This window comes from Myotis lucifugus, unplaced genomic scaffold (genome assembly GCF_000147115.1).
Source record: "Myotis lucifugus unplaced genomic scaffold, Myoluc2.0 scaffold_37, whole genome shotgun sequence".
NCBI classification, from domain to species: domain Eukaryota; kingdom Metazoa; phylum Chordata; class Mammalia; order Chiroptera; family Vespertilionidae; genus Myotis; species Myotis lucifugus.
In genome coordinates this window covers 677,187-694,241 of record NW_005871085.1, presented here as the reverse complement: position 1 = coordinate 694,241, position 17,055 = coordinate 677,187, and the positions used below count along the sequence as shown (strand labels likewise).

Below are 17,055 nucleotides of genomic sequence, written 5' to 3'. Positions count from 1 at the left end.
AGTGAGAAAGGTTTCTTTGTTTCATATTTTTTCTCATTTGTAATTTTAATCAATGCATTGCTAATTCATTCCGTTTTCTTATAAGCACCAAATTTACATATATATTTTTAATTTATTTCAAAGAGGGAGAGGGAGAGAAAGATAGAAACATCAATGATGAGAATCACTGATTGGCTGCCTCCTGCACACACCCCACTGGGGATTAAACCTGCAACCCGGGCATGTGCCCTGACTGGGAATCGAACAGTTACCTCCCTGTTCATACGACGACACTCAACCATTGAGCCACACCAGCTGGGCATAAGCACCAAATTTTAATATCTAAGTTAACTTTTGGGGGAACATCATAGAGACTTTCCTCCAGAACAAAACAATGATATTCATTCCTCCAAACAATCAAATTCAAAGTCTAACAAAACAAAAAACACAAGAAAAGCCCATACATTTTTAAAAAGTAACAAAATCACATTCAAATCTAGGGGTTCATTGAGCAGCCTTCTTCAAGCTGTCTCATTATCTTCAGCTGGCTTTCATAAACAAAAGCACCTTAGCTCATAAAAACATACATTTTCCATTTGCTTTTTTAAATTAAAAGTAATTATTAGACCAAAAAAAAAACACTTGAATTCACCAGCAACCGCCTGACTCCATTCCATGGCATGTGCAGCACGTGCAGGTCAGGAAGGCTATCTGCAACATTCAGGATTAGGGCATACTGATCTTCAAGGCTGAGCTTTCTTCCAAACGGTGTAAAATACCCACAGCTCCAAGTACGAAGGGACACAGACCACTTCCTTGGAGAATTCCACCGGGCAGTAGAGGCATCCAAGCTGCTGTTCGTAGAGTGAAAGGGCTTCCGTCAGGTTGACACCGTTTCCCTGCGTGAAGTACTTCCCGTCCTGCTTCAGGACCCTCATGGACAGGTCCAGGATCAGCCTGAGGAACTCCCACGTGGAGTCCTGCTCCGGGGCGGTGGAGATGGGAACCGCCGTCAGGTCGTTGATCACATAGTCAAACGCTCTGCCCTCGGCGGCGTACCTCTTCAGCACCGGAACGCAGTCCTCCACCAGAACCTGGTAGCAGTCTCCCGTCAGCTGGTCCAGGACGTCGCCGCACGTTTTCCGCATGTATTTCTTACACCCGTCGATCACCATCTGGTCAATCTCGACCATCGTGGCCATCCTGGGCTTCAGTTTGACTATTTCGCATAAGACGCCTCCATCCCCGCCTCCCAGGATCAGCACGTCTTTGCCAGCGTAATCCTCTCTGCCGCTGCCCATGATGGCATGGGTGTAGACCCAATCGCTCTCCGCCAGGTTGATGTCCCCGCTCAGGATGAGGATATTCCCGTACTGCTTCGAGTGCAGGATCTTAATGTTCTGATAGGGCGAGTCCTCATCATACACCACCTCGTCGATGTCGTACTCCACCAGGCGGCCGTCGGCCGTGGGCCAGTACCGGTCGATGGCCCCTCCTCGAACTATGGGTGGCAAGCGCTTCGCCCTCCCAGGGCTGCCCCGACTCAGGTCTTTCATTCTTTCCTCTACTTCGTTCAAAAGGCCGTCTACCTCCGTGGCTTGCGCATCGCCGCCGTAGCTCTGAAGGTCCAGCGACACCAAGCCATGCGGGTAAATTCTCAAGTTGGCGAAGCTGCCGCTCGCGCTGATGTAGGTCGCTAAGCAGCCATGGTCCTGCCAGGTGTGCAGCGACTCGGTCATGCCCCGCGCCCGGAACACGGGCCGCAGGGCTGCGAGGACGGTCCCGTCGCGGGCTCGGGCGCCCGGCAGGAAGTCCAGCGTGCGGTGCCGCGCGGCGGCCATCCTGCGGCCCGGCCGGAGGGGCGGCGGCCGGACTCCGTGCAGGGGGAGCGGGCTCGGAGCCCTTCGAAATCTTCTGTCGTAAATGACTGACCCAGGTGGGTCCCAATCACAGGTCCATGACCGCCCCACTCGGCTGCGGCAGGGAGAGTCCTTTTCCGGTCGCATCCAGGGGCGGTCCCCGTCACCGGCTACGTCCAGAGAAGCGGCGGAAGGTGAGCCCGGCGCCCGAGGGGGCGGGGCTTGGGGAGATTCCGGGAGGCGGGGCGGGCGGAGCGTCCAGGACGCTGTTGCCTTGGAGACAGCCGGGACTGCGTGCCCGAGGGCGGCGGGTGGCCCGGCACTCCGCGAGCCTCGGGGGGCGGTGAGAGGAAGCCGGGCCAGACCCAGCCGGGCCGAGGCCATGGCCGGACACCAGAAGGGAAAGGTGATGCTAGATGAGGTGCGTCACAACCAGATCTTGCGGGAATTGTACCTCAAAGAGTTACGAACCCAGAAACTCTACCCGGAGTATCACGTGAATCCCCTGCGCAAGGGTGAGGGGTGCCGCGGGGTTGAGGAAGGGGAAAGGGGGGCGCTGGGAGGAGGCCGGGAGTACGGGGTGTGGGGGGCGGGGAGGAGGAGCCGCCCGGTGCAGGTCAGGGGGAGGCGGGGTTGGGGCGGAGCACCGTGGGAGAGGCCTTCTCTGCCGCCCACCCCCCCACCCCGCCCCCCACGGCTAGACTTCCGGAGTTGGGACTTCTGGCTGGGAAGAGGGGTCGGGGTGTCTCCCCCCACATCGCATCAGATATATTAGATGTGTTTAAATAGTCATGATGAAATATTTTTGTTGTAAAAAAGTTGAAAGGCTTTTTATAATTTTGTTTTTGAAGTATTCTATTTGGCAGGGTTTTATGTAGTTTGTTTTGCCTGTAATTTTGGTTTGTTTTTAATGAGCAGAAGTTTGAGGGGTTTTGTGTTTTTTCCAGGTTTCTAAATTGCCTTGGACTTTTGGAAAGTTCAAGGGTAGTAGACTCAGGGCCCATAGTGTCCCCTGGATAAAATGGCCCTACCTTCCGCTTTGCACATTCCTTGGGTGGTCCTGTAACATCACCTCCCCCTGAATGCCATTGAGGCTCAAATGGAACCCCAGACTTCCCAGCTCCCCCTTCCCCTGGACAACCCATGGGTGCCTCCAATTCACCAGTTCCCCAAATAGGCACATCCTGCACCCCCTCCCTACCTGCTGCTACTCCAGGATATCCTGTCTTAGCAAAAGTCACCACAACCGTTTGCTCCCCCAAGTTAGAAGCCTGGGAGTCATCCTCCATCACTCTCTCCCTCACTCCTCATCTCAGTCCTCACAGTCCTGGTTATTAACATTTCTTTCACCTGCCCCTTCCCGTGTTCCTTCCTCAGTGAAACACACCATGGTGCACATGGAGACATCTCACCTCTCTCACTTAATTCTGCCCTCTAAATAGTGCCTGCGCCTGCCTCTCTCCATGCTCATTCCCAGGCCTCAACAGAGCCTCCTCACTCCTGCCTGGCCTGCTCTGCTGGGCTCCTAACTACTCTTTTCTTCCAAGCCCCCCTCACCTCCAACCTTGACACTGCTGGCTAGAGAGCTGTGCTAAAACGCTAATTTGATCCCCCCTCCCCCCCATCCCTCTGCAGGAGCCTCACTGGCCCCACAGCTTCTGAGCTGAGGTTTGAACTGATCTGTGGATCTGGCTCTGTTGCCCCCAGCTTCATCCTCACTCCCCTCCCCACCCATGCACTCTTCCTTTGAGAAATATTTCAGTGCCTGCTCTGCACCAGCCACATGCTCCCTTCTCTCCCATCGTCTAAATAAATGGATTTCCTAACAAATCCAGTCATTCCCAACCTCTTTACCTTCATAAAAATTGTTCCTTCTTCCTGAACTTCTACCCCAACTTCTAGACTAAATTAACTCTAGTCCACTGCAGCCCAGATTCATAGAGAAAAATGTAATGTCATTTTTAACTTTAAAATTGTATATACTTAAGGCATATTACATTATGTTTTGATATACATAGTGAAATGATTACAACAGTCAATCTAAATAGCATAGTCATCTCCTCACATAGTTACCCAGCGTGTGTGTGTGTGTGTGTGTGTGTGTGTATGTATGTGTGCATGCACACACACACAAAATCTAATGTCTTCACTTTTCTTACAATTTAACCTGGTTTTCCAGTGGAGTCCCTAACCACCAAATTCAGGATAACAAATTAATGTCCAATTTTGTTTAAGTTTGGTCCATTCCAACAATTTAAATAATCCCTCGGCAGCCTCCAAGCTTTCTAGGGAAAGCATTGCTCTCCTAACTCTGCCCCTTGAAAACATGATGAATATGGTCCATTGCGGTGGAGTGAGAAAATATTAGAACTTGTATTTATGTTTACTTTTATGTGGAAAAAAAGAAATTATGCTTTGTTAATATGCTGATAATCATAGGGATGTAGGCTCAGGAGTTTGAGATAAAATCACTTTGGAGACCACTGGTTCCTTCTGGCCTCTGCTCATTTCCTCCCACTCTCTACCTCGCTCCCTCCTCTTGAATTACTCTGGCCTTTTACATGTTTCTCAAAGTCACCAGGGTCACTCTCGGATTCCTCCCATGTCCTCACCCAGCACAATCCCTCACTTTATGCAGGACTCTGCTTTAATGTATCTCCCATCCCCACCCCACCCCCAACTCTCTACCCACAGAACCTGCTTTAATTGCTCTGCATCTTACCTGGATTTGCCTGAAATGGTTTATTTGTATATATCACCACAACTAGAATGGGAGCTCAGGGCATATGGGAACCTTCCCTGTCTCCAGGGCACCAGTAGCTACCAGCTGAGTAGATGTCTATGGATTCTGTACCTCTATTACCATGTGGTCTCACTCTCTGTCTAACCTTGTTTGGCTGAAGGGTGTGTGCATCCCCGAACAAGGATGTTGTCCAAAGGAATGGTCTGCAATGATGAAAATGTGCTGCCCAAAATGGTAGCCATCAGCCACATATGCTATTGAGCATTTGGAATGTGCCTAGTGTGACTTAGGAATTAATTTTTAATTGTACTTAAGTATTCAAATTCAAGTAGCCACATGTGGCTGATGGCCACGGAACTGGACAGTGACATTCTAGACCAGCCGTGGGCAAACTACGGCCCGAGGGCGGATCCGGCCCGTTTGAAATGAATAAAACTAAAAAAAAAAAGACCGTACCCTTTTATGTAATGATGTTTACTTTGAATTTATATTAGTTCACACAAACACTCCATCCATGCTTTTGTTCCGGCCCTCCGGTCCAGTTTAAGAACCCATTGTGGCCCTCGAGTCTAAAAGTTTGCCCTCCCCTGTTCTAGACTATGAGGTCCTTGAGGGCCTTATTCCCTCATGTCCAGCACCGTACCTGACATGTGACGGTCACTGAGAAAATACTAAGTGGGTGTCTGGCCTACTGCGGGTCTTAGAGAGGGCAAGGATTAGTGTTTTAACGTGAACTTATGATGCTATTTTCTCTCTAGTTTACACAATCACCAGAAAGCCCATGTCTTGGCATGATAACCTGGAGGAACCTGCAGATGGTAGGTCCTGGGGTTTGAGAACACCGCTGACATAGAACAAAGACAGGCAGATGGCTGCACAGTCCTCTCAGGGAGTCTCATCTTGGAGCAGATAACAGTCCTCTGCTTTGATCATCTGAAAACTGGGCTCATACTATCCAAGCTCATAGAGATGGACATATTCCACCATAGTTCCAGTTTATTAACTTTCAAGCCAACAAACATGTTTCTAATGACTGCAACATTGCATTCATTCATTCATCAAACATTAGCTGTTATAAACACAAATTTTGGAATCATACTTAATTCAAATCCTGGTTCTGCCGCTCATGAACTGTGTGACTTTGGACAAGATTTTTTTTATTATTATTTTAGGAAGAGAGAGAGGAAGGGAGGAAGTAGAGGGGAGGGAGGGAGGGAGGGAGGGAGGGAGGAGAGAGAGAGAGAGAGAGAAAGAGAGAAAGAAAGAAACACATTGATTTGTTGTTCCACTTATTTATGCATTCCTTGGTTGATTCTTGTATGTTCCCTGACCGGGGGTCGAACCCACAACCTTGGAGTACCAGGACCACACTAACCAACTGAGCTACCAGACCAGGGCCTGGGCAAGATTTTTATACCTCCCCGAGCTTATCTCTTAGGGTTGTTGTGAGGATTAAACAAAATACTTCAAGTGTTTAGAACAGTATCTGGTACATGGTGGTCAGTAATTGTAGATTCATGTCATTATTTTCATCATTACTAAGTAATAGTCACTATGTGATAGTACTGTGTGATGGGGCTGGGGAGGAGATCTCATACCATAGTGAAGAAGAGACAGACAGATTAGAGACCAGGACTGGGATGGCAGCATAGAAAACAGGTGCCTAAGTCAGGCAGTGGAGTTTTGGAAAGTCTTCTTTTAAAAAAAATATATATATTTTATTGATTTTTACAGAGAGGAAGGGAGAGGGATAGAGAGTTAGAAACATCGATGAGAGAGAAACATCGATCAGCTGCCTCCTGCACACCCCCTACTGGGGATGTGCCTGCAACCAAGGTACTTGCCCTTGACTGGAATCGAACCTGGGACCCTTCAGTCCGCAGGCCGATGCTCTATCCACTGAGCCAAACCGGTTAGGGCTGGAAAGTCTTCTTAAAGGAAGTGGGAACAGGGCGACGAGGAAAGACATTCCAAACTACATGGAAAGGCACAGAAACGAGAGACACCACCATGGCCCTAGAACTATGAGTAGTGTGGCAGGGCCACAATATATAGGTGGACACTGGCCATGTGTGGGAATGAGGGAAGAGAAGTATTTTATGGAAAGCTGCTCTCCTTCCCCCCTATGTTCTTAGAGTGGAACACGATGGAGAAAGGATGTAGGACATGCAGGGGGATGGGGTGGGAGGTGTGGGGTGGGGGGAGCATGAATGATCACACAGCAGAGTGGAGACAGACAAGTCAAGTGAACTATCAAAAGAGCATAATTTAAAAGGTACGGTTCTCATCTGTAGTGAAGACACCAGCCTAGGTGAAGGACAGGAGCTGGCGACTTGTAGCAATAAGAAAAATAACAGGCAGTGAGGTCTTGAAAGCCAGGCCGAAGTTCATTACTAGCGCCCTCATGCTAAGGATGAGCTTGGTCGGCTGCACAGGCCCTTCAGTCACACCCCTTCAGTCCATTCTCAGTCACCTCGCTGAAGTGGGTATTTGCCTCCCATTCTACAGATGAGCAAAGTGAGACCCAGAGAAGTTAAACCCCTGACAAGCGAATAATAGAAGATCCAGAATGTCCCACTAAAAACCCCAGTTTCTTCCTGTCAAACTGCCTCTCTCAAATTGAGATTTGATAAGGTATGAATTAAAAACGAAAATTCTTTGAGTCCTTAAGCTGTGGAGCTACAAATATACCTGGTGTTGGCAGCCAGACTTATTTCAATACAAAAGGATTTGACCTTTTTTGTTTTTTGTTTTTTAATCCTCACTGGAGGATATTTTCCCCCCATTAATTTCTAGAGAGAGTGGAAGGGAGGGAATAGGGGGAGAGAAAGAGACACATCCATTGGTTGCCTCCCGCACCTGCAACTGAGGTACGTACCCTTGACCCTGGAAATTGAACCCACGCCCCTTCGGTCTGTGGGCTGACACTCTAACCACTGAGCCACCAGCCAGGGCTGACTTGACTTCTTACAGCCCTCCTCCTCACTCTTTGGGCCACAGCTACAGTGTCCAAACTCATTCACGCCTCAGGCCTTTGTTCTCATGCCGGCAGTGGGGTACTTTCCCTCTGCCTCTTGCTCAGGGCTGGCTCCTGCTTGACATTCAGAGAGGCATCCTCTGAAGATCCTGTGGACTTAGCCAGCTGACCTCTGTGTGCCCCTCCGACGGCCCCTTCTTCACAGTTCACCTCACTGTTTGCCACCGTTGGGTTTGTATATTTGTATACTTGTACATTGTGTCCCCTGTCCCCTCTCCTAGACTCGGGGCTCCAGGAGAGCAGGGACCATGTCTGTCTCACTCTGCTCTCCCTCCAGGGCCCAGACAATGCCTGGCACAGTTTGTGCTGAACATATATTTGTTGAAAAATGAATGGAGGAACCAGACACCCTTGGCATGAGGCCCAAGCAAGCCTCCGAGCCCAGGTGCTCTGCCTCTAAGGAAGGAAGTGTCCAGAGTAAAAAGGGCACAGGACCAGGTGTCGTTCCCAAAGACTGACTTCCTAACTCATGCCCCATCCTCCAGACAGGTTTCTGAATCTTATTCACCACACTGCCCAGCAGCCCAGGAAGAAGTACCCAGAGACACAGACTGAAAGCCAAGAAATTGGGTGGTTCTCAGAGCCCTTGGTAAGTGTCTCCTTTACTTAGGAAGCTCGGAGGCAACAGAGGTTGGGGGCTGAGAGAGCAGAGCATGGCCCTGATGCCTGGTTTCGAACTCTGGCTACCATTTGCTAGCCGTGTGACGTTGAGTAAGTGACCGAGCTATTTTATAACTCAGTTTTCTCCGTGTAAACTGGAGATATTACAGGACATATCTCAAGGTTATGAGGAATAAATGAGGTAGGATTTGTAAGGTGCAAAACCAGTGCCTGCCACATAGTAAGTCCTGTGTGGAAGGTTCGGAGTGGGCCGGGGTCATGCACCTATGACTTGAGGCCATAATGTATCAACAGAAATTTTATGCCAGGCACCTGGGCACAGGTGGGCTGAGTCCGAGAAAGGAATAGGTGGAGACAGAAGGGAGAGAAAGGTTTTTATTAGTCCTTGCTGGCTGCAAGCCATTCTGCTGACGTGAGGGTCCGGTCCGTCCTTGGCTCCTCCCTGTGCCAGATGTCTGGCTGTTACCAGGCTATGTGGTGTTCAAGGCTGCAAGCTTTCTGCAAGATATCTGCTAAGCACAATCCGTTTTCTCTGCCCCGTTTTATTCTCTTTAACCCTTTCACTGGGTAAGTGTTGATTGCACAAAGGTTGCTGAGAACAGACCGCCTGGATTTGCTCTACCAGTAATTAGTAGGCTGGTCTTGGCCATGTCACTCAACACTTCTAAGTTCTGCCCCCTTCCCTGTAATGTGGGAATGATAGCAACAGTACTCACCTCATTGGATTGAAAGGTCCCACTGCCTACAAGGAGCCTGTAGCCCATCATCACCCTAAATGAGACAGGGCTTCTGTTACTAAAGGGAGAAATGTAGACTTTTAAAGAGACACCTCGAAGAACTTTCTGCCAGTCTTGTCTTTTAACTCCGCTTCTGTCTCCATCACCTAGAGGTTTTGGTTTTTAAAGGAGGCAGTGTGCCAGTGTTTTGTATGATGGTTCCTGGGTTTTGTGCCTCGCTTAGGAAAACCTTCAACATCCTGAGTTACAAAACAACTAATTTTTCTTTTACATTTTCCCCTAAATGTTGTGTTTTTTAACACTAGGATTTTAGCGCTTCTGTATATTTTGTGGGTGGCAGGATGTTCCACAGCTGTATTGGAACTTCCTTCATGGCCTCGAAGGTGCCACGAGCTTACACGCCCTGTATCTCCACATGTGCTGCTCCTGCAGCCCAGCTCCGGGCCCCCAGCCACTGCTCCTTGGGGAAGTCCTGCTCATCCTCCCACACAGCTCTGGAGTCGCCTCTTCCATGAAGTCCCACTAAGGGATTTCTGCCCCCCACTGGCAGAGTTGGGCACTGCCCCCTGTGCTTCTGTAGCACCCTGTGCCTCCTGCTATTACAGCTCAACTCAATTCAATGTTACGTGGTGTCTCTGGAGCCGGACAGCCTGAGTTCAAAACCCAGCTCCACCACTTTCTAGCTGTGTGAACTGAAACTCTGAAACTCCATTTATTTACTATCAAATGGGGATAAAAATATCAATACTTGAAGGTTTGTTGTGAGGATTAACCAGAAATGTATATAACCTGCTAGGAGAGTACCTAGCACAGGTAAGTGCTCAATAACGATGGGCTACTGTGCTGTCAGTGAAGAAGAGAAAAGAAGGCACATGGCCCCACCGAGAGCCGTCAGGTACTTCCCCTGCCCCTTGGCTTATTCCTGGTTGTCTCTGTCCACTGAGTAACTATGTAGTGCACACCCTTCCCTCCAACTCCCCATTCCCGGTCCTCCTCTTATTGCTATATGGGGGCCTGGCTTCTCCACCGTTTCCACACTCCAGCCTGGGACTAGTGGCTCTGCCACAGGACGACTGCACGGGCATGGGATGGGTGTCTCCGTAAGTCCGTTCGGCCAGTGAGGAGAGAGCTAATAGCTGCGCGCTTGCAGCCGCTCCTCTTCAGACACAGGGGCCTCGCCTCGGAGAGAGGAGACTTCGGGAGACAGGGTGAGGGTTCCAGTGGGAGCCCCACCACTTTCACAGAGGAGCTGAGTCTAGGGAGAGGCTGGGGAAGAGACAAATGTTCAAAGGGAAGTAGGGGAGGATGTGGGCATGTAGACGGGGAGGGGTTCACTTATAGTGAATAAAAGGATTGTGAAGGAAAGAAGGCGGATTAAAAATCATCAAGTTAGATAATTTTGCAACTTCTAAAAGTATTACAAGGCACAATAATTTAGCTCATTGTTCTTTGTTGTTGTTTTTTAAAGATAAAGGCCTGGCTCCCGTGGGTACAAAGTGTGCATGTGGAAATGTATCTTTGACAAGCACATCTCACAGCAGGCTCACCATGCAGTGACAGTCACTAGTGTGACTGCTGTGGCCAGCCTGCCCTGCTCAACCCCCTTCGGCCTTGCAGATAACTGATTGCGGGGGCGCTCACATCAGGTCTCCACCATGAAGTTGTGAGAGTCTGCAAATAAGCTAGACATGTTCATCATTATAAACTGGAGGCACTGCCACAAGATGGCGCTGGTGGCATAGTAAGAAATAGCCTAATACCATGACATCCATTTGTGCAAACATAAATTAATTACTCTGGAGTTTCAGAGTGATGCACTAGAGGGCACAAAAGGCTTGATCAGCCCTAAATTCACTTAGGGCTCCCTGCCCCCTGGCAGGACCTCAGCCTGCACAGGAAGAGAACTCCCACCCCAATAATAGGACATGGGGGACACACACTCAGTGAATACTGCTCAGCCTCTGGTCTCCTAGTAACTTGTGCTGAATGTGTGTCTGTCAGGTTAATTGCAGTGGAGCTTCTGTACCATTTACATGCCAGAGTTCTCACTCCCACTCAGTCCTCTGTGTAATTACAACACATTCATTCGTTCATTCACAAATATGTGCAGAGTCCCTAGTGTGTGCTGCTTACTGTTCGAGGTGCAGGAATAAGCAGTGACTAAAACAAGCAGCACCTGCCCCCCTGGAGCTCGCGTTCCAGTGGGGGAAAGAGTCCATAGGCCTCCAGCTTGGGCAGTGGGAAGAGGAGGGCAGCAGCTTTGCAGGATATTCTCACTCCATCCTGCATCTCTTTTGGTGTCAGGGTTGTCTTCATTTCGCAAACTGGGCTTCGCAAGGAAAAGAATCAGGGGGTGGGCATCAGCAGAGTGGACCTTGATTCAAGTCCAGGCCCGTCAGCTTCAAACCCAAGTCTTCCCCCTTCCCACAGGCTGCTTTCTGACACTTACATTCTCCTGTCTAGGTCAACCCGGAACGCGATGACGCCAGGCTGAATCACTTCGCGGTCTACAGTGACATCACTCTGTACAAGTCTAAAATGTGGAGCTTGGGAGAAGACGATCGCCACAAGTAGTTCACCAGCAGTGGTGTCTGCCCACCTTCCATGTGCAAAGTGTGTGCTGCCCAAATAAATAAAGGTCCTTCCTTGAAAGTCTAACCTTCTCCTATCCAGTCTCACCTTTTTCCTTTCTGCCCATGTCCACTGGTTCAAGTCCTTACCCTTATAAACTAGTCAGAGAAGTTCCATTAAAGATGGAAAACTAACTGCAAAAATACCTCCTCTGCCTCCAAGACCCTAGTAAAGGAAATAAAGAGATAGCGAAAGTATGAATCCACAGCAGAGAGAGAACACCGGTAACCAAGAACACTGATGGGGAGCTAGAACGCTGGTGAAAGAGGGTGTAAGCCACCAGATGCAAGCTAAATGGAACACCTCTCAGCCCAGAGCCCACCCCCAGTCCTCCTTGGACCCTTAGACAGGCGGGTGTGAAGCAGGGAAGTGACCGTGGATGTTGGTGAGGTGACTCTGGGCAGCCTCTCGATAGATCTGAAATGGGGGCTGCTCACCGGTAGGCCCACCCCACACACACCAGCATCCAGGCAGGTAACATCTCCCAGGCTGGAGGGTCATTCTTAGAGAAATGGGGAAAGCCCAGCGTCAGGGAACTAAGGAAAGCACAGAGTAGGAAGGAGGTATGAAAATCTGAGAGGGAAGGTTGAATCCGTAGCTCACACCTACGGATTCAAAAAAACCCTGCATTTTTGCCCAGGGTTTGAAGCTAATGGAATCCTCTCTGGAAAAATAGAACAGCTCTAAAAAAAGACCCCCACGCGGACCCACTTAAAGATCTTTTAGAAGAGCCAGGGAACGGCCAGTCTGGGAACCGGGATGTGTTGGGAGAGGGGTGCACCCAGGGAGGACACGGAGGCTCCATGCTCCCTCCCCCCCTAGGCCGTAATTATGCTGCAGTTTCAGAGCGAGGCGCTGTGTCTCTCTCCCACTTGGCTGCTGGAAGGGTGAAGCCATCTGCTGCTGAAATCACTCCTGCGCTGGGAGCCTCACGCTGCCGAGTGAAAGCCCGCAAAGCTGCGAGGCCTCTCCCGGGAGACATCTTCATACAATATCATGGACCAGGCTAATTCTTAATGCCTGTGTGGTGATCTAGAAATGGGACAAGATCCTTTTGCTGTAAGGCAGCAATTTTCAACCTTGTTCACCTCATGGCACACACAAACTACTAAAATTCTGCAGCACACCAAAAAAGATTTTTTCCAATCTGACAAAAAATAGGTATAATTTTGATTCATTTACACCAGGCAGCTATTGGTGTGTTGACTGTTTTCATTTTTTAATTTGACAACCTAAGGCAGCGGTTCTCAACCTGTGGGTCGAGACCCCTTTGGCGGTCGAACGACCCTTTCACAGGGGTCGCCTAAGACCATCCTGCATATCAGATATTTACATTACGATTCATAACAGTAGCAACATTAGTTATGAAGTAGCAACGAAAATTTTATGGTTGGGTCACAACATGAGGAACTGTATTTAAAGGGCAAGAAGGTTGAGAACCACTGACTAAGGGAAATAGTCAGGTATTGCACGTTTTAAAAATTCTTGAAGGACGCTGGTTGAAAATCTCTGCTCTAAGGGATCCATGGTCAAACACCAGGGAGTGGCATGGTTTCATAGAAAGCTATTTCCTTTCTCTGGTTCATAACACAGAGCTCCTAAACCCCCAGCAGTCTCCTATGTAATAGCAGTGACAGGAATGCTTTTGTTGTAACGAGTTGACCCTTGGCCAGCCTCTCTAGGTAGATCCGAAATGGGGGCTGCTCACCAGCAGGACTAAGCCTTGCTTAGAACCTTGGAACTCTCAGTCCCACCACCAACTTCTGAGGAGAGACTAAGGGTTGAAGATGGACTTTCTCACTAATGGTCATGATTTAATCAGTCGTGCCTACATGGCGAATCCTCCATAAACCCTGCTAACTACAGGGCTTCTCTGTGTTTGCCAACACTTCGTGGTGCTGGGAGGGTGGTGAGCCCAGAGAGGCATGGAAGCTCCTTGCACAACCCCCAACATTTAAAAAAATGTCAAAATTCATTAAGATCACTTTGCATGGTTCCAGCAAGTGGTCACTTCGTGGTCCTGCCCTACTGTGCAAAGGGAAGGCTGTGTCTTTTTAGAGAAGCCGGTGAACAAAGTAACAGTTCTCTCTCTCTCTTTTTCTCTCTGGTGATATTGGAAGGTGAAATGTGGCTGCTCTATTTAAAGAAACACAAGCAGGAGCACCATGAGCAGCACTTTCACTTTCAGAGCTAAGGACGTTATGATGAAAAGAATCTGGAACCTACTCTTACAATTTACACTGGATCACGAATAGCCTCACCTCTTTGCATATCAATTAATCCACTTTTTATGCTTTCCTCAAAATATATTCATGATGAATAAATTTTTCAATTTTTGTTGAACTATTAAACATCTTGTTAAATGCGTAACGAAAACATAAAACATTGAGGATCAAATGTTTCTTGTAAAAAAAAGTGCTTGCCTTTTTGTTGTTGTTGTACGTGACATGGAGCAGGCATCATTTCTACTCGCCAGCAAATTGCCTTGCTTGTTTCTAAATTTGGTTTCCAACATTTTATCATTTCTATTTTCAATGTGACCAAGTATCTCCTAGAGTCCCTTCCATGAGATTTTTCCAGTGTCACTATTTCTGGGACACCTTCATCGCCTTCCTCATTATGTCCCCCAGCGCTTGCTGCACAGCTACTCTGGAATGACAGCAGTGTCACCACGCCCACCTCAGCTGACTTCAACTCCATTTGCATGCTTTTCAAATTTTGCTTCTAGGCTTATCACTTTCCACTTCTTTACTGCACTTTCATCTTCATTCATCAATTCTCTCAATTATCTACTTTTGTAAAATGCCGTGTAGGTTCATTGCTGGGCAAAACAGAGGCAACACAATTCCACACATTGCTTGTCTGTGCGGTGACCAATCACCTAGACTTTGTAATCGTTATGCATCTCATCTGTAATTCATGAAGTGATCTGGGACTGAAAGGCTAATAGAAGTTACTGCTTTCTGCAAGTTCTCACAGTTAACAATACTTTGACAACTGAAATTTGAACAGTGTTGTTGAAAAACTATTACTTAATTGCACTTGATAACTGAAACCCATGGATATTGGAACTGAACAAACCATGAACAGCCTGTCCTGGGGACTGCTAGGTTGCTACCTTGCATTGCATGAAGGTGATATTCTAAAGAACATGAGGAATGACAGTGCCTGCACCTTGATTACACTTTGAGGGCTGAAATGTACATAGCAGTAATAACTTACTTTTGGCCTTACCTTTGTGAAATGCTTTGTGAAAAGAAGAACCTATGTTCTTTCTTAAAACTCTCAACATCTTCCAAACATAATTCAAAGTTTCTAACGAATTCCAAGGCTCCTTGTTTGAAATACTATGCTTTACCCCATTTGCTAATATTGTACAGACAGTCAAAAACAAGTCAGGGGGAAATAATTTCATCTTCTGAAAATATGGCCTCTTTACTCAGAATTTTATGTGAAATTAGTTTACAAAAGCAAAATTCACTTTTTTTGGTACTAGAATGCCGGAAGCCTGTCCATCCTTGCTGCTTGACACAGTCGCTGCAGGGAAGAAACATCTGCACAGCATATGTTTCAAGGGACCTGGCGTATATGGCATACTGTTCTTAATATGTTTGCTCCCCTCCTTAGCGCTATGTGTTTTAACCAAGGTCACCTCTCCGAGAAAGGTTGTTTCCCCAGGTGGGGATTTTTCCCCTGGAGTTAGGGATTAACAGGACTAAGGAAGAGAATAAATCAGTGAAACCCCCTAGTGTTACAGAAATACCATGTACTACTTATGAAAGAACTTGGACTAAGACTGTTGGCAATAAATTTGGGAATTGTTGGGCCCACATCCCCAGGGATCTGCCCACCAGGGAAAGCACCAAAGCCTATACCCCTGGAGACCCACCGACACAGGGCAGTCCCAGGGAAGGCAAGCAGTGAGGCTGGGAGGACATAACCTTTACTGGGTAGGATAATCTCCTTCAGTCACTTCCTTGTAGCTTATCAGTAGAGCAGTGACCTTGGAATAGCCCTTATAATGGAACAAAGAGATTAACCTAGACAGGATTAAACTCAATGAAACTAGATTAACAAAAGGCCCTAACCTTTGGAATAGAATTGATAGGATTAAACTCAACAGAACTAGATTAACAAATGCCCTAACCTTTAGAATAGAATGGATAGATTAAAATCAACTCGTATAAATACAGATGTAACAGGACAATAAAGATAGAACCTGGCTAGGCTGCTGATCAACTGAACGCTGTCTCCGTGTCATTCCTTCTCCGCCGACTCCGTCCACACCTTTGGGAACCCCTGGACCTGCTGGGGCTGGACCCCAACACTAGAAACTCAACATGAAAAGGGAAACACAAATGCAGAGAGGGGTTCAGGGAATCCCAAGGTAATAGAATGAAGGGAACAGAAGAAACCTCTTATCAAAAGCAAAACTATAACTCATCTTCTGAGAGAGATGACTGGAAACCACATCTAGAGAATGAGAGTAAAATGATGTGAGAAAGAGTCAATTAGAAGTAAACTCTTGGGTATAAACTGAAAAATGAATGCTAAAGTAAATATTCAATAAAATGATCAGAAAAAAAGAATCAGCCCTAACTGGTTTGGCTCAGTGGATAGAGCTTTGGCCTGCAGACTGAAAGGTCCCAGGTTCAATTCCGGTCAAGGGCATGTACCTTGGTTGCAGCACATCACCAGTAGGAGGTGTGCAGGAGGCAGCTGATCGATGTTTCTCTCTCATCAATACTTCTAACTATCCCTCTCCCTTCCTCTCTGTAAAAAATCAATAAAATATATATTTTTTAAAAAGAATCAAAGAAATCTTCCCCCAAAGGAGAATTTAAATATAAACACACAGTTAGATCATCAGATTTCAACATTTGACTAACAGAAATTGCAAAATGAGAAGAAAACAGGGGGAAGCAATCCTTGAGGAAATTTACCAGAACGAAAGAGCGCACATTCTTCCAAACACCCTATTCAAAGGCGCCACCAAGGCATGGCCGATGGCATTCAGATGACAGGGTGAACACTTCCAGAGACAAGAATGAGAACTGGAAGGGCGTGGGCTTCTCGGTGGCAACACTGGAGCCACGGGACAAAGCATGCCTGCAATATCCTTTCCCTGAGGCATACCCACCAAGTTAAAGGCAACTCAAGTCATGCAAAGAGGTAGGAAATTCACCTCCCACATTCCCTTTCTTAGAAAGATACTAGAAAACGGTACAGAGCAAAAGGAGGCCTAAGACACAGGAGAGTACGGGATCCAGTGGATTCAACCTAGAAGGTCTAAAAAGGGATAAGGTGACAGCTGTATGACAGACAGACCTGGGTTACAGCGGGAAAATTATATGGGTAAAACGAAACGTCTAGAAAGAAGTTAACAATATAGAAGGAAAATTTAGTTCACACACAAAAAAACAAGGTGACAACCCAAGAAAAAAACAA

At 47.6% G+C, this 17,055-nt stretch overlaps 1 protein-coding gene and 1 pseudogene across 2 annotated transcripts; one reads left to right on the top strand and one right to left on the bottom strand.

Annotated features, from left to right (window-relative positions):
- Positions 1-295: 295 nt before the first annotated feature.
- On the bottom strand, positions 296-2,028 carry LOC102424067 (annotated as a pseudogene).
- A 71-nt stretch (positions 2,029-2,099) lies between these two features.
- FAM183A (family with sequence similarity 183 member A) lies at positions 2,100-11,644 on the top strand. 2 transcript variants are annotated; one of them, XM_023752688.1, is made up of 4 exons: positions 2,103-2,353; positions 5,340-5,399; positions 8,104-8,207; positions 11,440-11,644. In XM_023752688.1, the coding sequence occupies exons 1-4, from the start codon at positions 2,221-2,223 to the stop codon at positions 11,548-11,550; spliced, it is 408 nt and encodes a 135-aa protein (XP_023608456.1). In that variant the 5' UTR covers positions 2,103-2,220; the 3' UTR covers positions 11,551-11,644. The 2 variants fall into 2 exon arrangements, with proteins under 2 accessions (XP_023608457.1, XP_023608456.1); XM_023752689.1 differs by lacking the exon at positions 5,340-5,399 and having other exon boundaries at positions 2,100-2,353.
- The last annotated feature ends 5,411 nt before the right edge of the window (positions 11,645-17,055 follow it).